The sequence below is a fragment of the Cannabis sativa genome, chromosome 3 (genome assembly GCF_029168945.1).
Source record: "Cannabis sativa cultivar Pink pepper isolate KNU-18-1 chromosome 3, ASM2916894v1, whole genome shotgun sequence".
Classification (NCBI taxonomy): domain Eukaryota; kingdom Viridiplantae; phylum Streptophyta; class Magnoliopsida; order Rosales; family Cannabaceae; genus Cannabis; species Cannabis sativa.
Genome location: NC_083603.1, coordinates 71,803,695 through 71,830,232, shown reverse-complemented (window position 1 = coordinate 71,830,232; position 26,538 = coordinate 71,803,695). Strand labels below are relative to the sequence as shown.

General features: G+C 41.4%; 1 protein-coding gene across 1 annotated transcript; it reads left to right on the top strand.

Moving 5' to 3' along the window:
• Positions 1-18,247: 18,247 nt before the first annotated feature.
• Positions 18,248-20,852, top strand: LOC133036264 (uncharacterized). Its single transcript, XM_061112798.1, has 3 exons — positions 18,248-18,687; positions 19,201-19,478; positions 19,550-20,852. The coding sequence occupies exons 1-3, from the start codon at positions 18,248-18,250 to the stop codon at positions 20,347-20,349; spliced, it is 1,518 nt and encodes a 505-aa protein (XP_060968781.1). The 3' UTR covers positions 20,350-20,852.
• The last annotated feature ends 5,686 nt before the right edge of the window (positions 20,853-26,538 follow it).

Here is a 26,538-nt window from a genome sequence, read left to right as displayed (position 1 = left end):
CCGGGTTATGATCAGAGGCCCATACCCCTGACCATAACCCTAACTGCCGTGTCCCACATGATACTGAGTCCTGAACGTTTATACGATGGTACTTTTGTCAAAGTAACAGTCTATACTCGGTACACTGGTCATACTCCAGCTGCTAGTCATACTCTAGCCTTACCGATGTGTTACAGTATCAACCTATACTCGGTACACTGGTCATACTCCAGCTGGTAGTCATACTCTAGCCTCACCGATGTGATAGGGTCAAACAATACAGTACCACCGACCATATTATCATCCTATACTCGGTACCCTGGTCATACTCCAGCTGCTAGTCATACTCTAGCTTTACCGATGTGATACTGTCAGATGGTACGAAGCCAACATACATATCTAATGTAATCTAACAGGCTTCCTAACATGCACGCTAAACATGTAATACATATGCATACTGTTATACTAATCTTACCTCAATTCCGAATTCAGGTGTGCCGGTCAACCTGAGTGGAACGAACTGCACGGCGATTTACAGGCTCCTAAACCATAACAATCACAACACTGATAAGTGATACGCTAAATCACTTCCCGTGGACTTAAACTAGAAACTAGAAGTTTCCCTATCGATAAAAAGCATGGCAATACCCTAAACAACATAAAAATGGGAAGAACTAGGGTTCCCAAAGCTCACCTACATGCATCGAAATCTGATTTAAACTACTCAAATCTGCACATAAAAACTGCAGAAACCAAACCCACGCACAAACAACCTCTACGGCAACTAATTCCTCAATTTTCCATAAAAATCATAATTTTGAGCTAAAATTCCAAACTTGCTTAGAATCCACTAATCATGCATTACAACCAGCTCTATTCTACTCCATGAATCATATTTAAACCCAGGAAAACAACAATACACAACAGCAATAGCCACAGCCATAATTTCATCAAAATGCAAATAATCACTTTCTTAAAACTCAAGGAAACCAAAGAAAAAGCTACAAGGAATTACCTAGAGTTTAAGCACCTCAAAATCAGGAAGATTCTTGCTGGAAATGTAGAAAAATAACTCAAATCCCAGCTGCTCAAGAAGGGGCCGAAAGAGAAAGGAAGAGAGAAAAGCAATTTCTTGAATTTTCCAATTTTCTATCTTTTGAATAAAATGAGGAATAAATGCCTAACTCCTTTCTTATTCAGCCAACAACATCAAATAAAACATATATTTCCACAAAACTAAGTCCACTAAAGGACAAAATATCAATGGGGCCAAAATGACCATTTTGCCCCTCCACACTAAAATAACATAAAAGGGTACTAAAGGGTATTTTGGGAAATTCTAAATTCCCGACCAATCCCGACATTCCCAATGTCTAATAAACTGACCCAATATACTAACATGCTAAGTTGTGATTCTACTGAGCCAAACACCGAGTTCCATGTTGCCGGGCACCGAAAATGCAAAATTATGAAATTTCACTATATGACATAAAAATACATTCTGAATTCTAAAATAACAGCATAAATAATTATTTAAATATCTATAAATAATTTTCCATAATTAAATCATAATTAACTGCTAATTTCCAAATTAAACTATGCTGTCTTTACAACTATCCCCCCTTAAATGGATTTCGTCCTCGAAATCTAACCTGAACAACTCTGGATATTGAGGTCTCATGTCTGATTCTAGCTCCGAGGTGGCTTCCTCCACCTTGCTGTTTCTCCAGAGTACCTTGACCAATGCTATGGTCTTATTCTGAAGGACTTTATCCTTTTTATCCAGGATCTGCACTGGCTGTTTTTCATATGTCATATCTGGCTGCAGTTCAAGATTCTCATAACTGAGTATATGAGTAGGGTCTGAAACATACTTTCTCAACATAGAGACATGAAATACATTGTGAACTGCTGAAAGAGCTGAAGTCAACGCTAACCGGTATGCCACTTGACCAACCTTCTCGAGAACCTCGAAAGGTCCTGTAAACCTAGGGCATAACTTGCCTCTTTTCCCGAAACGTTTGATCCCCTTCATTGGAGACACCCGTAAAAACACATGGTCCCCTACTTGGAACTCAACATCTCTACGTTTCGGATCTGCATAACTTTTCTGTCTACTTTGTGAGGCAAGTATTCTAGCTTTTATTTTCTCAATTGCCTCATTGGTCCGCTGTACTGACTCCGGACCTAGGTACTTTCTCTCCCCTGTCTCATCCCAGTGAATGGGAGATCTACATTTCCTACCGTATAATAACTCATAGGGGGCCATCCCTATCGTACTCTGATAACTGTTGTTGTAAGAAAATTCTATCAACGGTAGATATTTACTCCAAGAGCCTTCAAAATCCATAACACAGGCTCGTAACATGTCCTCCATTATCTGAATCATCCTTTCGGACTGCCCATCTGTCTGAGGATGGAATGTTGTACTGAATTTCAGTTTTGTACCCATTGCTCATTGCAAACTCTGCCAAAACTCGGAGGTGAACTTCGGATCTCTATCTGAAACTATAGACTTCGGTACCCCGTGAAGCCTTACTATCTCTTTAACGTACAATTCTGCCAATTGGTCCACTGAATAGGTTGTTCTAACAGACAGAAAGTGAGCAGACTTCGTGAATCGATCCACCAAAACCTAGATGGAATCAAACAAACCCGTGGTTCTAGGTAACCCAACCATGAAGTCCATCGTGATATCCTCCCACTTCCATTCAGGTAAGGTTGAAGGCTGCAATAACCCTGCTGGTCTCTGATGTTCAGCCTTAATCTGCTGACAGGTTAGGCACCTCGATACGAATTCTACCAAATTCTTCTTCATACCGCTCCACCAGAAGTATGGTTTAAGATCCTGGTACATCTTGGTGGTGCCAGGATGCAGGGAATAAGGGGTAGAATGAGCCTCTTCAAAGATTTCATTCCTGAGCTCCATACTATTTGGAACACAAACCCTAGCTTTATACAACAGCATCCCGTTGTCTGACACTGAAAAATCCCTAGCTTGACCAGCTGAAACCTCTTCTCTAACCTTAACTAACTCTGGATCAGTCATCTGAGCGACTTTAATTCTTTCTAACAGCTCAGATTGCAGCGTCAAGTTGTGAAGCTGGCCTACCACAAACTCAATGCAGGATCTAACCATGTCCTCTGCTAAGTGAGGTGAGATCTGAATCATGTTAGCTACCTGCCCGGGACTTTTCCTGCTCAAGGCATCGGCCACTACGTTGGCCTTCCCGGGGTGATAGAGAATCTCACCATCATAATCTTTCACTAACTCCAACCAACGCCTCTGTCTCATATTCAAATCTTTCTGAGTAAAGACATATTTGAGACTTTTGTGGTCGGTATAGATTTCACACCTTTCTCAGTAAAGGTAATGCCGCCAAATCTTCAATGCAAAAACTATTGCGGCCAACTCTAGGTCATGAGTCGGGTATCGCTGTTCATAATCCTTTAACTAACGGGAGGCATAAGCAATAACCCGATCGGCCTGCATCAACACACACCCCAGACCCTGTCTGGATGCATCGCAATAAACTACAAATTTCTCTTTGTCTGAAGGCAAAGCTAGCACTGGAGCTGTAATCAACCTCTGTTTCAGCTCCTGAAAACTAGCTTCGCATTTATCTGACCACACAAACCGCTGATTCTTCTTCGTAAGTTCAGTTAAGGGTGTTGAGATCTTAGAAAAACCCTTTCACGAACCGACGATAATAACCGGATAAACCCAAGAAGCTTCTAATTTCTGTCATTGTCTTCGGTCTTGGCCAATCCCTGACGGATTCTATTTTCCTGGGATCCACCTTGATCCCATCTTTGCTAACAATGTGCCCTAAGAAAGACACATGAGATAGCCAAAATTCACATTTCTTGAATTTGGCATAAAGCTTGTGTTCTCGAAGCCGTTGCAGAACCATCTAAAGATGTAACTCGTGCTCCTCTTTTGATTGAGAGTACACAAGGATGTCGTTGATAAACACAATTACACAGATATCGAGGAAATCCTTGAATACTCTATTCATCAAATCCATAAATGTTGTAGGAGCATTGGTTAGTCCAAACGACATAACCTAGAATTCGTCATGTCCATACCTAGTATGGAAAGCCGTCTTTGGAATGTCCTCCTCTCGGATTTTCAACTGATGATAACCCGATCGAAGATTAATCTTGGAGAAGACCGTCTTCCCCTGAAGTTGGTCGAAAAGATCATCGATCCTAGGTAATGGATATTTATTCTTTACTGTTAGCTTGTTTAACTCTCGATAGTCGATGCACATTCTCATAGATCCATCTTTCTTCTTGACGAATAATACCGGAGCTCCCCAGGGTGACACACTAGGCCGAATAAACCCTATGTCAAGTAACCCTTGAAGCTGAATCTTTAATTCTTTAAGCTCAGTTGGAGCCATTCTATACGGAGCCTTGGAAACCGGTTCCACTCCGGGTGCCAAATCAATAACAAAATCAATCTCCCGCTGAGGTGGTAAACCCGGAAGTTCTTCGGGAAAAACATCTAGAAATTCCTGAACCACCTTGATGTCCTCTGGCCGAATGGTATCTGGCTGAGTGGTGTCCATCACTACGGCCAGAAACCCTAAACAACCGCCATGAAGTAATTCCCTAGCTGATAGAGCCAAGATCACCGGGATCCGAGATCCCCAAACTAAACCGACAAAAACAAGCGGTTCTTCATTTTCTGGTTGGAAGACTACCATCTTCCTCTTGCAGTCAATACTGGCTGAGTATTTAGATAGAAAATCCATTCCTAGAATAATATCGAAATCTACTAAGCTCATTTCTATTAGGTCAGCACTTAACTCTCTACCGTCTATTCTGATCGGCATAGACCAAATCCACCTTTTGGAGATAACTAAATCTCCGCTAGGTAATAGGGTTCCAAACCCTGATTCGTAACTATCATATGGTCTATCCAATTTACTAAAGATTCTGGCTGCCACATAAGAATGAGTGGCCCCAGAATCAAATAATACTGAGTAAAATGAGTTGTTAACTGAGAGCTGACCTGTCACCACTGAAGGGTTGGCTTCAGCATCAGCCTGCGTAATGGCGAACACCCTTGCTGGAGTGGGTCTCGCCGGAGCCCTTGGTGCTTCTATTCTGAGCTGGGGACAATCCCTCTTGTAGTGCCTGGGCATGCCACACTGAAAGCACCCCTGACCTCTACACTCACCTAGATGGTGCCTTTTACAACTAGGGCACTCTGGGTACGAAAAACGGGTCTCAGCACTACCCTGACGACCGCCTCGACTCTGGTTCCCCCAGAACCTCTTGTTCTGCCCCGAGCCACCGGATGCAGTGGATGTTTTCCTCTTCTGGTCCATGGCCGAACCACTACCTCCACTGCTAAAGCCTGATGCAGGAAGGGTAGGAACCCCGCCACTCACTGGAGTCCTAGCTGACTCCGACATACATCCAACTGCGCCCTCAGCTGGCAATGCTTTTTCCACCATCTCAGCATAGGTGGTCTTCTCGTCTGTAGTAATCATTAGGTCATGCTTGATCTTCACATTTAGTCCATCCAAATACTTTTCCTTTTTACTGAAGTCGGTTGGCACGATTCCCGAGGCCAACCTTGCCAACCGATCAAGCTTCATTGTGTATTCTGTCACACCTATATTTTCCTTCTGGGTCAGGTGAGTGAACTCTTTCCTTTCGGCGCTTCTAACGGCCTTATTATAATACTTTGCGTTAAAAAGTTCCTGGAACTTTTCCCAGGTCATCATAGTGACATCATGTATCTGGGACACCATGTCCCACCAGACCAACGCATCCTATTGAAACTGAAAGGTGGCACACACCACCCTGTCATTCCCAGTGACACCCATGAAATTCAATATTCTTGTAATCACTGTTAGCCACTGCTCGGCTTTCATGACGTCCGGACCTCCCACAAAAACCGGAGGTGCCTGCTTCTGGAACCTTTCATATAGGGGTTCCATTCTATTCACCGCTACTACTGGTACGGCCTGGACAACAGGGGCAGGTGCCACTGGAACTTCTGGCACAGGCACTGCAGGAGCACCCTGCTGTCTCAATCTCTGAATCTCATTATCTTGCTCCTGTATTCTGGCTTGCATTTAAGCAAACCTAATTTCCCAATTCTGGGCTTCCTGATTGGCTTGGGCAGCCTGGGCAGCCTGTGGCGGGTTAACATCATCCCAACCACGAGCCCTGCCCCTGAGACCTCTACCTCGACCCCTAACATTTGGGGGAAACTGAGCTCCTTAACCTTGTTTTGACCCGACCGAGTTGCCCTAACTCCTGGTATTTCGCCTGGCGTCCATCTAGTCTAAATAGCCTGCGAAACCAAGAGTTGGCACATCAGGTCATGATCAACGAGAGCTTACTAATGCCGCTTAATTTGAAAATTAAAAACATGCGCATATTCTACTATCAGGCTACTAACATGCTTCCTAACAGGCTTTTCTTATTTCATAACAATTAAAATAAGCTACTAAAGCAATAAAAGCTTACAGAACCGTAGAACGAGCTAACTGCTGATGATGATTGTACATGTCGTGACGATCTTTGGAAGACAACCTGGTGGCCCTGATACCAAATTGTAACACCCTAACTAGCTTAGGCGTGTTACGTGATTTTTAAACGTACTGTGCAGCTCGTTGCTAATCAACGAGGTTTATGAAATCGTGATTAATTAAATTTTTTGACTTTTAATTAAACTTATATAATATTTCATACAAAATACTTCGGGATCCCATTTACAAAATACTTTACAAAAAGTTTACTGTCTATTACAAAATACTTGTCGCCCAACGACTAACTACAAAAGTGCTGTTGTCTCGAGGATCGTACGCTCCAGGCCTAACTGCCCCGCCAAGTACAATCTTCATTGGCTCGTCCTCACGGTTCTTCAGCCTTAGCCTTGCCCTTACCTACACATAAACACAACACTGTGAGTCAACCGAGTCAGTAAGAAAAGCATAATTCATAATCATACATAAATCCCGGGTTATGATCAGACGCCCATACCCCTGACCATAACCCTAACTGCCGTGTCCCACACTATACTGAGTCCCGAATGTTCGTACGACGGTACTTTTGACAAAGTAACAGCCTATACTCGATACACTGGTCATACTCCAGCTGCTTGTCATACTCTTGCCTTACCGATGTGTTACAGTATTAGCCTATACTCGGTACACTGGTCATACTCCAGCTGCTAGTCATACGCTAGCCTTACCGATGTGATACGGTCAAACAGTACAGTACCACCGACCATATCATCAGCCTATACTCGGAACACTGGTCATACTCCAGCTGCTAGTCATACACTAGCTTTACCGATGTAATACTATCGGATGGTACGAAGCAACATACATATCTAATGTAATCTAACAGGCTTCCTAACATGCACGCTAAACATGTAATACATATGCATACTGTTATACTAATCTTACCTCAATTCTAAATTCAGGTGTGCCGGTCAACCTGAGTGGAACGAACTGCACGGCGATTTATAGGCTCCTAAACCATAACAATCACAACACTGATAAGTGATATGCTAAATCACTTCCCGTGGACTTAAACTAGAAACTAGAAGTTTCCCTATCGATAAAAAGCATGGCAATACCCTAAACAACATAAAAATGGGAAGAACTAGAGTTCCCAAATTTTCCCCAACCGGTAGACCGGTTCTACAACTGGAATTCTGGTTTTGGGAATTCCTGGAAAACCCCAACTGGTAGACCGGTTGCTGCAGGCTTCACTGAACTGGAATTGCGGTTCAGTGCAGGAAACAATAAAAAATTCATAACTCACTCAAATCAAACCCAATTCATACTAAACCTTCCAGACCTGTTCTAAATACCCCAATAGACATTTTCAAAGCATCAAAACAACCCAGAAATCACAGATACGAAAAATGCCGTGTGAGCTCCAAGCTCTGAGTTCAAAACTCAAGCTTGACTAAAGCTCACCTACATGCATCGAAATCTGATTTAAACTACTCAAATATGCATATAAAAACTGAAGAAACCAAACCCACGCACAAACAACCTCTACAGTAACTAATTCCTCAATTTTCCATAAAAATCATACTTTTGAGCTAAAATTCCAAACTTGCTTAGAATCCACTAATCATGCATTACAACCAGCTCTATTCTACTCCATGAATCATATTTATACCCAGGAAAACAACAATACACAACAGCAATAGCCACAACCATAATTTCATCAAAATGCAAATAATCACTTTCTTAAAACTCAAGGAAACCAAAGAAAAAGCTACAAGGAATTACCTAGAGTTTAAGCACCTCAAAATCAAGAAGATTCTTACTGGAAATACAGAAAAATAACTCAAATCCCAGTTGCTCAAGAAGTGGCCGAAAGAGAGAGGAAGAGAGAAAAGCAATATCTTGAATTTTCTAATTTTCTATCTTTTAATTAAAATGAGGAATAAATGCCTAACTCCTTTCTTATTCAGCCAACAACATCAAATAAAACATATATTTCCACAACACTAAGTCCACTAAAGGACAAAATATCAATGGGGCCAAAATGACCATTTTGCCCCTCCACACTAAAATAACATAAAAGGGTACTAAAGGGTATTTTGGGAAATTCTAAATTCCCGACCAATCCTGACATTCCTAATGTCTAATAAACTGACCCAATATACTAACATGCTTAGTTGTGATTCTACTGAGCCAAACACCGAGTTCCATGTTGCCGGGCACCGGAAATATAAAATTATAAAATTTTACTATATGACATAAAAATGCATTCTGAATTCTAAAATAACAGCATAAATAATTATTTAAATATCTATAAATAATTCTCCATAATTAAATCATAATTAACTGCTAATTTCCAAATTAAACTAAGTGGTCTTTACAGCATAAAACCCAACAAACTCCCACTTACACTAATGTGAAACTAGTCAGTACATCTCAATTAATCCTAAATTCTGACGGTGCTTTTCAAATGCAGTCACTGCCAAGAATTTGGTGAATGGATCAGCTAAGTTGTCTTCTGTGTCTACTTTTTCTACCAGTACATCCCCTCTTGCCACATATTCTCTGATGATATGATATTTCCTTTCTATATGTTTGCGTCTCTTGTGACTTCGAGGTTCCTTACTGTTGGCTATTGCTCCAGTGTTATCACAAAGTAAAACTAGAGGCTTTTCGACTCCAGGCACGACACCAAGACAGGTGAAGAACTTTCTTAGCCAGACAACCTCTTTGGCAGCCTCTGCAGCAGCTATGTATTCTGCCTCCATGGTAGAATCTGAAATCGCAGTTTGTTTAGCACTTCTCCAAACCACTGCTCCACCCCCAAGAGTAAACACCATCCCAGATGTAGATTTCCTGTCATCAAGACATGTATGGAAATCTGAGTCGGCATAGCCTATGGGATTTAAAGCACCACCCTTGTAGACTAACACATAATCTCTTGTACTCTTCAAGTATTTCAGAATATACTTAACAACATTCCAATGTTCCCGACCTGGATTTGTCTGATACCTGCTCACGATTCCAACTGCATAGCAGATGTCAGGTCTAGTGCATAACATTGCATACATTAGACTTCCAACTGCAGAAGCATAAGGAACTTTTCCCATGTCCTCTATCTCTTGAGGATTAGTAGGACACTGTTCCTTAGATAGACGGATACCATATCTAGAAGGCATAGTCGCCCCTTTTGTGTTGGTCATGGAGAATCTCTCTAAAACTTTATCAATGTAATTTGTTTGAGAGAGAGCAAGGGATCTGTTCTTCCGGTTTCCAATAATTTGAATACCAAGAACATAGGCAGCCTCACCCAACTCATATCGAATTGAGTGTCAAGCCATTCCTTGATGTCAGTCATTTTCTTGATATTGTTGCCAACAATCAAAATGTCGTCAACATAAAAAACCAGTAATACTACTACTTGGTCTTCCTTGAGTTGGTAAACACAAGGTTCATCTTCATTTTGAAGAAAGCCGTAGGTTTTGATGATTTCATCAAACCTTTTGTTCCATGAGCGAGAAGCTTGCTTAAGTCCATAAATAGACTTATTTAATTTGCAAACTTTCTTTTCCTGCCCTGGAAGAACATAGCCTTTTGGTTGCTCCATATAGATGGTTTCTTCAAGAACCCCATTAAGGAAGGCTGTCTTGACATCCATTTGCCAGATTTCATAATCGAAAGCGGCTGCGATGGAGGGAAGAATTCTGATGGATTTGAGCATGGCGACAGGACTAAAAGTTTCCTCACAGTCCACACCTTCTCTTTGGGTATAACCCTTGGCGACCAGTCTAGCTTTAAAAGTTTCGACTTCGCCTCCAACGCCTCTTTTCTTCTTGTAAACCCACTTACATCCGATTGGATAATAGTCATCGGGTGCGTCTACATATTCCCAGACTTTGTTCTTTTTCATGGAATCCATCTCTGAATCCATGCCGGCTGACCACCGTTTCCGTTGCGGACTTGCCATTGCCTGTTTATAGGTTAATGGGTCGTCATCAATACCGTCACCAATGACCATATTGATTTCACCATCCAAGCCATAACAAGACAGTTTTGTAGAAACCCTCCCACTACGACGAGGAGCGGTGATCTTCTGAACAGGAACTTTAGTAGTAGTTTTCTCAGTTACTTCAACTGAGGGTGTGGGATTATCCTCTTCTTGAGTGGAAGAGGACGGAACATTAGAAGGAGTTATATCTGAAAGCATTTCCTCTAATACAATTTTACTTTTCGGTTTGTTGTCTTTAACATAGTTATCTTCAAGAAAAGTAGCATTTGTAGAAACAAACACTTTGTTATCCGTGTAACTATAAAATAGTCCACCCCTAGTCTCTTTAGAATTTCTGACAAACATGAAAACTTTAGTTCGCGATTCCAGTTTGCCTTCTTTCTTTCTCAAGACATGAGCAGGGCACCCCCAAATTCTATAATGGCGTAAACTAGGTGTACGACCATTCCATAGTTCAACGGGTGTCTTAGGGACTGCTTTAGATGGAACAACATTTAAAATGTTGTTTGCCATCTGTATAGCATATCCCCAGAAAGACGTAGACTGATGTGTGTCGTAAGCCACAACAAATTTACTATTTTTTTTTTATTCCAATACTTCTGATTATTTTAGTATAATCGTAAGTAAGGGTCGATCCCACGAGGACTATGTTTATTCAATTATTCACAAATTAGTAACAAGAATTAGGAAAAGGGGAGTTTTGAAGATTAGAATAAAAATTAAAGAAAAGAACAAACTTAAAGTAAAGAATACGATATGAGAAACTAGTTAAAGGTTATGCGCCACCCTTAACAATCATTCCTAATTCCTATTAAAGAATGTAATTTTTTAGTTTCCAATCAAACTATTGATCCTGCAGTTAACGCTGAAGCAGTCAATTATCCCAATCTCCCTATTGTATGTAATCAAGGCGAAGCGCTCAATAATTAACTCTTTTACCTAAAGCAGTAAATTCATGAAGCATGCAATTTATTTAACTTAGATAAAGCATTAAGATTTATGGAGATAGACTAATCTAGGCAACAAATCAATGAAGCATATAATTCATTTAACCTAGGTTCTATTCTTCATCACAAATTGTAATTTGTCACAAACACTTAGAATCCTAGACTATTAGGTGAATAGTAATTCTAAGATGACGATAGATTAAAGTAAAACCTAATTTAGCGGCCGTCTAAACAAGATTAAAACAATAATCATAACATTGAACATAGAAGAATAGAAGCAATTTGATATAATGGAAACTAAAAATTAACATTCAATAATAAAATTAAGAATTCATGTTTCGGGTTTTGAAATAACCCTTAACTAAAAGAAAACTACTCAGAACTAGACATTAATGAAAAGCATAATATTTAATTTGTAGTTTTTTTTTGGATTCTCCTCTCCATTTGTAGTCTAAGAGGTCTTATTTATAGTAATGAGAAAATTAGTTGAATCCTATTAGAATTAGGATTCTATTTATAGTGGATAGATAAATCCTCTTAGAATTAAGATTCTATTTATAATAGGATTAGGAAATATCTCGGATAAAGATAACTCATCTTTTAAACAAAAGATAAAAAATCGCAACTCTTCTTGAAAATTTATCTTTATTTTTCGCTATCTTTTTTTTTAGAAATTTCCTACTGCGACGACTGATAGTATTTTGGCCATAACTCTCTCAATATTACTCGGAATTGGAAGATTCAAGATGTTCTGGAAAGCTAAGAACGAGATCTATAACTTTTATTTTGCGCTCCAAGTCCAATTTTTCCTTTAAGTTCGTCCGAATTTGCAATTAAGTTCTGCCTTGTACAATCGAGCTCGCCGACTTCCATTATTTTCCACCAAAATATGTTAAAATCCCTTCAAAAGACTCTAAATGGATGAATAGTATTTAAAATAACGTAACAAATTAAAATCACACTAATCAATAATTTAAAGAATCAATTTGAGAATATTAATAAATAAATTAATCATATTTATAAGATAAATATGGACTCATCAAATTCCCCCACACTTGACTCTTGCTCGTCCCCGAGTAACTTAATGAATGATACTTAAACAAATCGGTCTTTATGAAAAATAATTTTAGTTTCAAAAATTGTACATCCACTTATAATGCCAAGAAAATCCAAACTCTTCAATCATTAGAATTTCAACTCAAGATAAATTACTTTTCAAACCCAAATTTTTTGTGTGTGTGTGTGTTCAATCAAATCATCATACTACTAACATTTAAATTAATTCATGCATGTCAACAATCAATGTTTGCCTCAAAATAAATGTGTATTTCAATAAAAATCCACTCCATAAGCTTAATTATCAAACCATTCTCCACTAATGTACTTACACACAATCTAAAGATCAATAGGACTTTAGAGTGTTATAATGTAAGGCTAGGGTGAAAGGTAGATAAAGAAGATTAATTTGGGCTCAAATCACACCATAGCATACATATACAACATTCTCTCAAATAATTCCTATTTGTATTCCCCAATCACTCTCCTCAACAATTTAATCTTGTATCTTTTATTTTTCCATAAAACTTACTATTCCCCCACACTTAAATTGTTGCAAGTATTCATTTATTTTTTATTGATTTTTTTTTTATGAAATACTTACAACCTGCGAACATTCATTCTAAGGGAATAATAATTTTTTTCTCATCATCACATATACATAACCATGAATATTTTCTCATCAACAAAACTCTCACATCTTTACATAAAACATCAATATACTCTAGTGTGAAAAAGGATGAATAAGGATTTTTTTTAGGCTTAAAGGTTATTGTACAGGGTTAAAAAGAAAAAACAAAGATGTCAACATTTAGGCTCAAATTGGGTAAAACTAGGGATTTAACAAATAGGGTAGGCTTGAAAAGCTCAATCGATCCAAAAAAAAAAATTGCTTATATCATATCTTAAAATCATGCACAATTTATAAATTTCACCTCAAATGATTATCAAACAAGTTCTAAAGTGGTTGAGACTTTAAAAGAAAAGTCAAATATGCATTCATCTTTCCAAACATTAGCAAATATGATAAATCAATTGATGTGCAAAAGTTTTTTAAAAAATCAAGTTTGAGCAGTAATTAATCATGAGTTAAGCACACAAATCATGAGAATCTATCATTTTCCTAAAATTATAACTAGAATTTCATCATCAACAAAATTATTTTCCCTAAGACCATGCATAAGACATCAAAGTAAAAACACATATCAAACACGAGCAACCATTGTCAACAGAATTTCATTCAATCCACACTTACTAAAATTAAAGCAAGAAAAATTAATATAAACTAAAAAAAATGATAAAAATAAACAAATAAATAACTAAATAACTAAAAAAAAAATTGGATAGACACGACAGTTAATCTCCTCCCACACTTAATATAAGCATTGTCCTCAAGGCTCAATCAAATAAAATCAATGCAAAATAAAAAGAAAAGGGTAAGAAAAACTCCCGTAAGGTTGCTTTGTTTAACGTCGTTAGCTCGACTGCATGTTGTGCTCTTGTGGTCTTCACGTTGGGTCTTCTAACAAAAACACATTCTTTATGTGTTTATGAATGGAATCTAACACCTTGAATTTGAGTGTTTCACCATCAAATTCCATTCTAAGTATCCATGCTTTCGTATTCAACTTCTTAGTTGCAGTGAGTAAGAAGGTTCTCCCAAATAAAGTTGATGTAAGATTAGGATCACCCTCATCTTCCATCTCAATTATGTAAGAATCACCTTGAATGACAAGTCCATAAGCCTGCACAAAAATATCTTTAACTATCCCTAAGGGATAAGCATTAGTTTGATCAGTCGATTGAATAAAAACCTGAATGTTTCTTGATGGACCAAGATTTAAATAAGCAAAATTAAAATAACACTTATTATTAATAATTTCTCCTAAATCAATCATGCAATGATCAAACCTGGTTTTACTAATGGTGCATGGAATTGTACTTGTCTCAGGCAAAAACTTTCTTTGATGAACGACAACATTCTCATTCTCCCCCACACTTACTTTCTCACCTCCATTCAACTTTTTCTCAATTTGGACACAACTCCTTAAGAATGTTAGCACAATGAGTCTCTTTTTTGATTTCCTCAAGACATGAAATTTTTACCTCAATATTAGGAAGAGTCTCAAGGATCTCCTTAATGGGCTCCTCTTTCTTTGATTTTTTCAATCTACTTGGAAAAGGTGGAGGAGGGACATAAGTTGGTACAATTGGTTTGTATGACTTTTTCAGTGATGGTGGACCAACTAAAGTAGGAGATTCAACCTTTGGTGGAGACGACTCTTCAAGGGATGAATTTCTGACTTCATGACTTGGAATCAAATCATTAACTTCTTGGTGTGGTGATTCAAGTTGTATACCACTTTGGACAGTGATGCCACTGACATTCTCTATTGGATCACTCTCTACTTGTGAAGGCATAATGTTTGAACATTGAATTTCATATTCACTTGTAGATGTTTCCCTTGACTCCACAGGATTCTCTAACTATTGTAGAGATTGTTGAAAGATCTGCATATTTTTCTGAAAGTTTTGCTGACACTGTATCATATTTTGTTTAATCTCCAAAGTAGCAGCCTTCAAAGAGTTGCTCATATCAATTAGAGCACGTTCTAGATCTGGTGATAGTACAGGAGGATAGTAGAAGTTGGTTGAACATATTGATTAATTCCATTGTAGGAAGTGCTAGAATAATCTCCCGATTGCTGATTGTATGTGTAAGTGTCATAGTAGGGATTATATTGATACTCTTGTGGCGAGGTATGATAAGGATCATAGTATTGTTGATTGTACATCGCCATGTTTCTAAAGGAAGATCTGAAAATTAAAACCACAACTAGAAGAACAAGTTAGTAACAAAAATTAAATATGAATAATAAAACAATCTTTTTTTTCTAATTTTTCAATAATTTTTTTTTTTTAAAAAATAAAAATAAAAATACTAAACACTAAATATGAATAATAAAATAATAGTCCCCGGCAACGGCGCCAAAAATTTGATGCGTGTCGTAAGCCACAACAAATTTACTATTTTTTTTTATTCCAATACTTCTTATTATTTTAGTATAATCGTAAGTAAGGGTCGATCCCACGAGGACTATGTTTATTCAATTATTCACAAATTAGTAACAAGAATTAGGAAAAGGGGAGTTTTGAAGATTAGAATAAAAATTAAAGAAAAGAACAAATTTAAAGTAAAGAATACGATATGAGAAACTAGTTAAAGGTTATTCGCCACCCTTAACAATCATTCCTAATTCCCATTAAAGAATATATAATTTTCAGTTTCCAATCAAACTATTAATCCTGCAGATAACGCTGAAGCAGTCAGTTATCCCAATCTCCCTATTGTATGTAATCAAGGAGAAGCGCTCAATAATTAACTCTTTTACCTAAAGCAGTAAATCCATGAAGCATGCAATTTATTTAACTTAGATAAAGCATTAAGATTTATGGAGATAGACTAATCTAGGCAACAAATCAATGAAGCATATAATTCATTTAACCTAGGTTCTATTCTTCATCCCAAATTGTAATTTGTCACAAACACTTAGAGCCTGTTTGGCGTTATAGTTTAAAAACAATTTTTACTTTTTAAAATGAGAAAATTGCATTTTAAAAATAAGTGGAGGTGTTTGGCTATTGTTGTTACTGATATTTCGCAACACCAAAAAGTACAATTTAACTGGAAAAAGAGAGAATTATTTGAGAGATGACAAATGCGAGTATTCGACCTAGAATGGCGAGTACTCGAATTAGGAATGCGAGAGTAAACAACAAAGCTGGAAAAATAGATGAGACGGTGAATTATAGTGGTTCAGTCAGATTTCGTTCTGCTTAGTCCACTGTAGCAAGGGATTCGTAGGTCCATTTTCACGGTGGATCACCCCTTTATATACAAAGCAGGTGCCCAATCGGTTACAAGAGGATCACATTTATTGTTAATCCATTATTTACACATTGAATTGCAATGACTAAACTCAAACAACGTTAACATTAATAAATGTATGACAGTTACTGAATTCATCAACGTATGCGTCTTTCGCATCTGCGAGTTGACCGTTCATGTTCCGTCTGTTGAGCTCGTAGGATCGCACATACGTTTGGAACGTCTGCGTCCTTAAGTAATCGCCTGTTGTAGACGTCGCATGTTGAAGCTGGTAACTTCTGGACATGCGAACTTATATTGGTCCGTTAGGGCTGTTGGGTCGCTGGGACCAAATCTGCCTCATAGAGCATCGGTCTCCATACTCGTCGCGGAGGTATAGAGGGGGACACTCGCACATGTTCTGACATATGCGAGTTGGGTCTACCCTGCATGATGAGGATTATGGTTATGCGGTGTGACTTAGGTCGCACCCGCAATATCTCGCTGGTTTTATCCTGGGCGAGGTCTAAACTTCGAGAAGTCTCTCACGGACATTTCAGCTTTCATTGGGAATCTGAATACACGTGTCCTTTTAAGGAGGAATCTGGTCTCGAGTTTCTAGGTGAGAGAAATCTCACTATAACACATGCCCCTAGTTTCGCGATGTGACTAGTGCGGTCACTGAGGGAAACTATTGCTCGAGAGACAGGTGAAAGGTTGTCACGAGGAGGTGACCTTTTGGTTGTCCCATCGAGGGTTTCGAAAAATGACGGCTGTAATGATTAATTTTCATTATCTCTAGGATGCCACGTCACAAAAACCCTTCGGTTTTCGTGTAGGCGTGGCCATAATTGGCCGTTAGATTGGGCGACCTTAGGCATTCCGACCGCCACGTGTCACGATCCCAATTAATAAGGGATGTGGGTATTTAAACGTTTTGATACGAATCAAATTTCCCATTTTTCCCTCTTTTCTCTTAACTTCCCTCCAGTGCATATACTTCAGACAAAATCCACTCCCAGATTTTCTGCCATTTCTCCGCAACATTTTCATTCTCAGAAGTGATCGAGAATAACCGCAGGGATCAAAACTAAAGGTTAGCTTCTAAATTACTGCATTTTCGCTTTCTGTTTTTGGAGATAATGTGCTTTGTTTTCTGGGTTAGGATTTTTTTTTTGAAAACTTTTAGGAGTGTATGCTAGTGGGTATTTATGTGTTCTGGGTCAATGAAACTGGGCAACATTCATAGTGTAGGACCTGTAAACTGACATAATCGCATACAATTCATATGCACTGATTCACGTCTCGAATGCTCGCGGACATTCGGATGAACAATTTTGAATGCTTGCGGGTATTCAGTTGAACAACTTGAATACTCGCATATTTCCAAGACTTATTTCCGCTTAACTGTTGACTAGACTTTTTAGGATCTTTTCATGTCGCGGGCTGAGTGGTGAGAGCATTTAATTGCCATTCCAAATGGTGGGTGTGTCACAGTATTCTAATGGCTATATATGCGAATATATGTCCCTTGAGATACTGAGATACACCCAGCCATTTGTTGACGTGCGTTAATACTCGAATGATCGTACTCTTTGGTTGGTAGGTTGTCTCGAAACGGTGGGCGTCTCGCAGTAACTTCAGGGTTATGCTCGAAAATGCATACTTCTTGAGTCACTGTGATACGCCTAGCCGTTTCTGGAGGTATACCGCGCAACCAAGGATGCGTGAACTACTCGCCCAAAGATAGTTACATTTCTTCTCGCATGCTGATAGGAGGGTCAGTGTTCGCCTGACTTTCTTGTCGAATGCGACTTTTGTACTCTATTGCGGGTGAGATCACTTACTTTTATTTTTTCACACATCCATCACGCTGAAAAGATCTTCTATCTTTCAGATGAGCGATCTATCGGACAGCCAGCAGCTCGGCTCAGGAGGTCGCGCTTTTGACGGGGAGTCGTCACAAGAGAGAGACAGTTTTCTCCCTACGGACATCTCCGAAATGGAGGCTGCGGAGATAGAGCTAGGTCCGATGTCCTCCGTAGACATCGAGAGGATGGTACAGGAGCTCGCTGAACCTGGGACAATCGATATCCGGGATAGCGAATCCACAGTGTCAGCACGCGACTACCTCATCCATACGAGACACGCTCCCGACATCGAGGTCGAGGAGGTGGAGGAGGAATGGACTACTCCAGTCCGCGAGTCAGGTGAGGAAGAAGAGGAAGCGGAAGGGAGTGGGACGGACTCAGTCGATGACTCCCAATTGAACGAACCTTTCTCATGCGAAGACCTAGTCTCGAGAGTCGTCAAATCTGACTTCACTACCTTTGTGAGGTTGAATTTGTTGCGACTCGCATTTCAAAGTCCCAAACCCTCCCAGAGAGCGCATCTTCCGTTCACCAACCCTGCGATCATCTCTACAGAGGACGTGGTCATCTCAATACCCATTCTTCGATGTGGTGTATCGGTCCCGTTTCATCCTTTCGTCGCAGCGATTCTCAGACGTTATGACGTATCGCCTTTTCAGCTAACACCCAACAGTTATCGCACTGTTCTAGCATTCTATGCGATGTACATGGAGTACGCCCATAGGGCTCCGTCAGTAGAGGAGTTTAGTTACTTCTATGACATAAAGAGTGTGGGTCTTCATAATGGCTTCTTTTGCTTTAGTAAATGGGCGACTTCTGAAATAAACGGTATTGAGGGGATGGTCTCGAACATGGGCGATTGGAAGTCGAAATGGTTTTATATTTTTAAGGTTCCTGGGATCAGGACTGACTTTAATCGCAGACCCAGTATGTCGCATTTTTGTTGACTTAGATAAAACTTGTATAATTGCTTTTCGAGATCTTTTGCTAACTCGTTCTTCTTTGTTGTCATCGCAGATAGACCAGCTCGACCAACGCTTGACGCGAATAAGAAGGGGGTAGCCGAAATTCTTGGGAGTCTTCCGGTACAAGATCGCGACTGGCGATTGCTGTGTACGACTGCCAAATTGCGAGAACATAAACTGATCCCTGAGAACGCGAGTCTTCAACGGGAGCCAGTATATAAAGAACCTTCTGAGAAACAGCAGGAGCGGATAGATAAACGTCTTTCTAAACAAACTCCTCGACAAACTTCAGGTAACTCGCCCTTTTGCTATAAATTGATGGATAGGATTGTGATTTTTACTTATCTGTTCCTTGTGTTGTAGACATGACTTTCTTGAAGTCTGCCCCTGTCCTGAAGATCAAGCAAAAGGGTGGAACACCAGCGACTTCGCCGGTCGTTGCCCAGAAGAGGAAGAGCGATGTGATGACTTCGCTTGCTGCAGATTCCTCCAAGAAGTTGGCTAAGACTACTCAGGACAAAGGGAAGAAAGTCGTCATCGACTCTCCTGTTCGTGCTCGCGATTTTCTGGCCATGCAGGAAAAATTACTGGCTGAGATTCCATACGAGGATCTTGCTTCTCGATCTACTGAACTGGCCGTGCAATCCATGGCTTTGTTTATGAAAGCCGCGGCTACTCCTTCAAAGGAAAATGACTCGCTGAAGAGGCAGAACGTCCATTTTCAAGAGAGCATAAAGAAGCTGAAGCAGGAGGTGGCGAGGATGGAGGAGCTTAACAAGGCCAAGGAGAAGGAGCTCGAGGAAGTCAACAGGGCCAAAGAACAGGTGGAGCTCGAGCTCAAGAAGTCGCAGGACACTAACGCTGAGATGGCTCGCGACTTGGAGGCTGAGAAAGAGAGTGGGAAGAAACAGTACGATCAGGCTGTGTCTGACTATATTTACACTACTCTTTCCAAGGTCCCTGACTTCGACTTCTCGCTGCTTGGAGCTGAGGCTGCGGAAATGGCTGAAGCTTTTCGCGCGATGTCTCCTACTCAGACTCAGGGTAACCTTCTTGATGAAACCGAGGGAGTACAGGCTGAAGAGGTCGAGAATGAAGTCGTGAGCAAGATTGCAGACGAGGCTGCTCCTGATGAGACTACTCCCATCGTTCCAGGCGTTTGATTATTTGCTATCTTATGTTGTTGTTTAATTTTCACTCTTACTCTTTTTTTTTATATATGCGGTACACAGGTACTCGCACTTCTGTACTTGGAGAATTTTATCTTACTTTTGGACATCTTTCTATCCTCGCAGGGATAGCTTACGTTTTAATATTTACGCAGTACACGGGTACTTGCGATTTTATATATATTTAACTTTGATCACAGCTTGGTGTGAACGCAATTATATTTAACTTTGATCACAGCTTGGTGTGAATGCAATTATATATATGCGACTTTTAATTACAGCTTGGTGTAATAAAGTAGGAAAAACTCGGTAAATTAAATTACTCGAAAAACTTAATAAGTGATTTTATTCAAGCAATCAGTAATACATGCGGGTACCATGCCCCTATACTTAGGAAGTATTTTGAACAAAAAATATCTAAGTATAAGTACTCGAATTATCATAACTGAATAACGCGAATATTACTGATAATAAAATTTCAAGCTCTCGCTATTCCATGCTCGTGGAATCGCGGTTCCATCGAGTGTTGCGAGTTGATAAGTGGCATCACCAATTTGATCTGCGATTTTGTATGGTCCTTCCCAATTGTCTCCAAAGACCCCGTGGGCTGGAACTTTGGTATTTGGCATTACTTTTCTAAGGACCAAATCTCCTACTCGCAGAGGTTTTATCTTTACTTTCGAGTTAAAGTACCTTGCTGTTCGTTGTTGATAAGCCGCGTTTTGTAGTTGCGCTTTATCACGCTTTTCTTCTAAAAGGTCAAGGCAAAACAACTGATTCTCGCTGTTCTGCGAGATATCGAAAGCATCTCTGCGCAAGGATCCCGCCCCAACTTCTACTGGTAACATGGCTTCGCACCCATAAGAAAGTGAGAAGGGTGTTTCGCCAGTTGTAGATCGAGGGGTTGTATTGTAAGACCATAGGACTTGCGGTAATTCATCTGGCCATGCCCCTTTGCGGTCTTCTAATTTTCCTTTTATGGTGTGTTTAATTATTTTGTTGAGCTTGCTTCGGTACGCCCATTGCTACGCGGGTAAGCGGCTGAGAAAAGGCTTTTTAATTCCTAAATCATCGCATAGTTGTCGCATCTCTTTACGGTCAACCGTTTCCCATTATACGAAATGAGCTTGTGCGGAATGCCAAAGCGACGAGATGATGGAAGTGTAGACGAACTCGCGTAACTTCGTTCTTTGTGATGGTCGCGAGTGCTTTCGCTTCAGCCCACTTTGTGAAATAGTCAACCGCGACTACAGCATATTTGACTCCTCCTTTTCCCTTGGGTAACTCGCCAATTAAATCAATTCCCCATATTGCAAAGGGCCAGGGACTCGTGATAAAATGGAGGTTACTCGGGGGCTGGTGTGTGTAAGTGGCTATTCGCTGGCATCTATCACATCTTTTTGCAAATGCGAGGGCATCTTGTCGCAATGTTGGCCAGTAATACCCTTGTCTCATAATTTTTAGGGCAAGGGAATTACCTCCAGTATGATTGCCACAAATTCCCTCGTGTACTTCACGTGATATATAACCGCGAGTCTTCTCCACCGATACATTTGAGAAGTGGTTGACTAAAACTTCGCGATACGTGGCTGCGGTCATATATCACATAGCGGGCTGCTCGTTGTCGCAATTTCCTTGCTTCTACTTTATCATTAGGTAAGAGCCCCTTGTCGAGGTATGCGAGGATAGGGGTCATCCGAGTAATCTCACGAACGTCATCGATCTCCATGATTGTTTCTCGATCTATGGTTGGATGAGACAATACGTCTACCGGAATTACATCGAGTAATTCGGCTTCTCTAGTGGAGGCCAGTCGGGCCAAGGCGTCTGCATGGGCATTTTGAGTACGCGGTACTCGAGATACAACTACATGTTTGAACTTCTGCATGATTTCGCGAACAATGGCTAAGTATTTAACCAATCTTCCGCCTCTCGCTAGGTATTCTCCACTTACTTGACATACCACGATTTGAGAGTCGCTAAATGCTTGTAGGTATTCGACTTTCATCTCGAGAGCCAATTTCAGACCTGCGATTAAAGCCTCATACTCGGCTTCATTGTTAGATGCAGAGAATTCGAAACGTAGAGCAGCGTGTACCTTGAAATTATTGGGACTGATTAACAATATCCCACTGCCAGAACCTTCATTATTTGAGGCCCCATCGACATACAATGTCCATACCTCCTTGTCTATCACGGCGATATCATTTCCACCCTCTACAACCGCTACCTCTGTGCTCGGGAACTCAAGTATAAAATCTGCTAGGGCTTGCCCCTTGATCGCGGTTCTTGGTTTATACTTGATGTCGAACTGACTCAACTCCATAGCCCACTTTAATAATCTCCCCGATGCCTCTGGCTTTGCCAGGATCTGCCTTAAGGGGAAGTTTGTCAAAACTTCAACGCTGTGAGCCTGGAAATAAGGTCGCAATTTTCTTGAGGATATTATCAAGGCAAAAGCTAGTTTCTCCATCTGGGGGTAACGCGTCTCGGCGTCCAATAACCGCTTACTGACGTAATACACCGGGTGCTGACGTCCTTGGTCCTCGCGAACAAGTACTGAACTGATCGCATACTCGGAGACTGCTAAATAAATAGACAAGACCTCTCCGGGCAACGGTTTTGAAAGAATTGGAGGTTGCCCCAGATGTGTTTTTAACGCTTGAAAAGCCTTCTCGCACTTCTCGTCCCAATGAAACCTCTTGTTACCCTTCAGGATCTGAAAAAACTCTTTACACTTGTCAGAGGATCTGGATATGAAGCGGTTTAAGGCCGCGACTTTACCTGTGAGGCTTTGAACCTCCTTTGGCTTAGTCGGAGACGGCATTTCTACCAATGCTCTAATCTTCGCAGGATTGGCCTCTATTCCTCGCTGATTCACCATAAAACCGAGGAATTTTCCGGAACCCACCCCAAAGACGCACTTCAAGGGGTTTAGACGCATCTTATATCGTCGCAATATGTCGAACATGGCCTGCAAGTGCGTGATATGATCCTCCGCATGCTGCGACTTTACGAGCATATCGTCAACATATACCTCCATCGTCTTTCCAATCAAATCTGCGAACATCATATTCACTAGCCTTTGATAAGTTGCACCTGCGTTTATTAAACCAAAAGGCATGACCTTGTAACAGTATAATCCTCGATCAGTAATGAACGAGGTATGTTCTTGGTACAGTTCGTACATCGGGATTTGATTGTATCCCGAGTATGCATCCATGAAGCTTAAAAGTGCGTGGCTGCGGTGGCATCGACAAGGCGGTCGATGCTAGGAAGAGGAAAGGCCGTCTTTGGGACGTGGCTTTGTTCAAATCTGTAAAGTCGACGCATGTACGCCATGAGCCGTTGGGCTTTGGCACGAGTACGGATTGGCTAACCGGTCGGGGTAAAATGACTCCCGTATAAAGCCGCAGGCAAGGAGGCGGTCAACTTCTTCTTTCAGCGCTTGGTACCTCGCGGGGTCCATTTTGCGGCGCTTTTGTCGGACACCTCGCACTTCGGGGTCAATGTTCAAGCGATGACACATGACCTGTGGAGATATCCCGACCATATCTGAATGTTTCCAGGCAAAAATATCAAGATTTTGTTTCAAAAAAGTTGTTAATTGTTCTCGCAACTGTATGTTTAATCTAGAACCAATTTTTAAAACCTTGTTATTATCTACAGGATCTATAGGTACCTCAATTGTGTCTTCCGCGGCTTGGGCTGCGGCGGTGTGATCAAGGATTCTCGGATCCAAATCCGGCTTGTCTATGTGCGGTACCTCCTCGATCCTGAGGATCTCCTGGCGAGGTGGTGGTGCGTCCAAAAGGCGGATAACATTCACTGTCCTTTTTTCTGCGAGCTTGACAGCTGCATTGTAACATTCTCGAGAGTCAGATTGGACTCCCCTCACTGACCCTACTCCAGAGGGAGTAGGGAACTTCATGGTTAGATGATAGATCGAAGTCACGATCTTCATCTCCTTCAGAATTGGCCGTCCAATTACGGCGTTATATGCTGAGTATTGATCAATTACTGCGAAGTCGGCCATCGACTTGGCAGTTATTGGGGCAGTTCCCAAAGTGATTGGGAGTTTGATCATCCCTTTGATAGCTATGACATCTCCCGTGAAGCCGTAGATGCTCGATGTCATTGGCCGCAAATCTTTTTCTTGTAGCCCCATTTGCTTGAAGGCTTGGAAGTTCAGTAAATTCACTGAACTTCCATTGTCGACCAATATGCGATGGACATTGTCTCCACCTATATTGGCGACTATCACAAGTGCGTCAGAATGCGGGTGGTGGACCCATCTCGCATCGCTCTCCATAAAGACAATGTCCTCGCATTCTCTTTTGAAGAGCTTCTCTGGCCGTTCACCAAGATTGTTCACATTGGTAAGCGGCTTCTCTTTGGCTTCTCTGGCATATCGTTCCTGTGATTTGCGAGAGTCGCCTGCGATGTGTGGCCCTCCGATTATAGTCAAGATATTGCGAGGTGCTCTAGAGCCACTCGCATTCTGGTTTTCTTCCTTGTCATCCGCTCGGGGGTGACTTTCCTCGCTCCTTTTATACTTATCGAATTTTCCCCTTCTGATCAGTTCTTCAATTTCGTCCTGCAAGACCCAACACTCAAGGGTAGTGTGGCCGATATCCTTGTGGTACTTACAGAACTTTTTGGGGTCTCTTCGATCGCGATTTCCCCTGATGGGGGGTGGCTTCTTGAAGATGCCGTTCCTTTCCTCAACCGCATAGATGTGGTCTCGAGGTACGGCAAGTTCGGTGTAATTGACAAAGCGAGGTCCTCCTTTTCTTTTGGGTGAGGACTCCTTTTTTGGAGGCGACTTGGCCAACTTCGGGCTTCGCGGTTTGCGTGGGCTGCGTCTCCTGGGGCTTCGGCCCCTGGAATTCTTTCCTCGTGGACTGCGGGATCGCGACCGCGGTATGGGTGATCGCCGCTTGTTCTTGCCCTTCTCCAATTCCGCCAAGGAGTTCTCGATCCTCTTATGAGGTTCGGCCATGGCAAAGAATTCTACCAAGGATTCTGGCCTGCGGGCCTGTAACTCTTTCCAAAAGTCGGTTCTTGGCAAGACACCTGTTATTAACATACAAACAAGCGAAGACTCGGGGGCCTTCTCAACTTTTGTTACTTCAGCGTTAAAACGCTTGAAATAATTCTGCAAAGACTCACCAGGTTCTTGCTTGATGTTCGCCAAGGTCGTATAGGGTGGCCTATACGTCATTGTGGCCTGGAAATGTGTGAGAAACAGATCGACGAAGTTCTCCCATGTCGATATTGATGCCTCTGGTAATTGGGTGAACCAATCATGGGCATTCTCCTCGAGTGTGGCCGCGAGAATGCGACACTTCGCGAGTTGCGGCACCTGGTCTACTTCCATTATGGTGTTAAATTTTTCTAGGTAGTCTAACGGGTTAGAAGTACCTTTGTATTTGAGGGATTCGGATAAACGGAATCCCTTTGGAAGTTGGGCCTGTCGCACTTCTGCGGTGAAGGGCGAGGTGCCGTGCAGCTTGTAAATGGGCTTACGCTACTGCTCGAGCATCTTCAAAGCTTGCAGAAGCATACTTTGGTCGATTCCTCCTGTCGCAGGAGGCGGAGTTGCTACAAACAGTGGGCTCGCAAGCCACTGCGGCAAGGTTCGAAGGGATATTAATCCCAGTGGTCGCGATCGGCGCGATGGGCGGGTTGTTAACTGTGTTGACACCCTGATCGCCCGTATGGGGATCATGGAGCGTCTCCGTGTTATGCGGACCGCGGGAGCGCGCCCTAAAGACTGCATTGAGATGATCACGCAGATCACCTCGGTGTACACGGTAGTGTCCTCCTTGCTGTGTCTGCACAGAGCCAGACCTCGTATACCTGCTTGGAGTACGGTCATGTGAGGAGGAAGAGGCTGACTCTGCGTCGTTATCCCGAGGGTGACGACTGCGAGGGTTGCGGCGCTCAGGATCCTCGTCGATTTGTGCGCTCTGGTTAGGTAACCTTGCGTATTGGTCTCTTGACGTTGGGTGATTCAAGTCCAAGACTTCAGGATCAGTTCGTCGTTCCCTGCGTGCATGGTTAGTTTGACGTCTAGAAACCGTAACCTGAGGATTTTCGTTACGAACGGCAGGGACCCGAGGAGGGCGTCGAGCTCGGCTCTGTCCATCCACCTCGGCTTGTAGTGCTCGCAACTGATCC

Bases quoted from the DNA above. Each gene is read 5' to 3' on its own strand.
- LOC133036264 (XM_061112798.1), top strand. From the start codon at position 18,248: ATGAGCGATCTATCGGACAGCCAGCAGCTCGGCTCAGGAGGTCGCGCT. The intron at 18,688-19,200 runs GTTGAATTTGTT...TTGCTTTTCGAG, and splicing joins GACTTCACTACCTTTGTGAG to ATCTTTTGCTAACTCGTTCT. The intron at 19,479-19,549 runs GTAACTCGCCCT...CTTGTGTTGTAG, and splicing joins AACTCCTCGACAAACTTCAG to ACATGACTTTCTTGAAGTCT.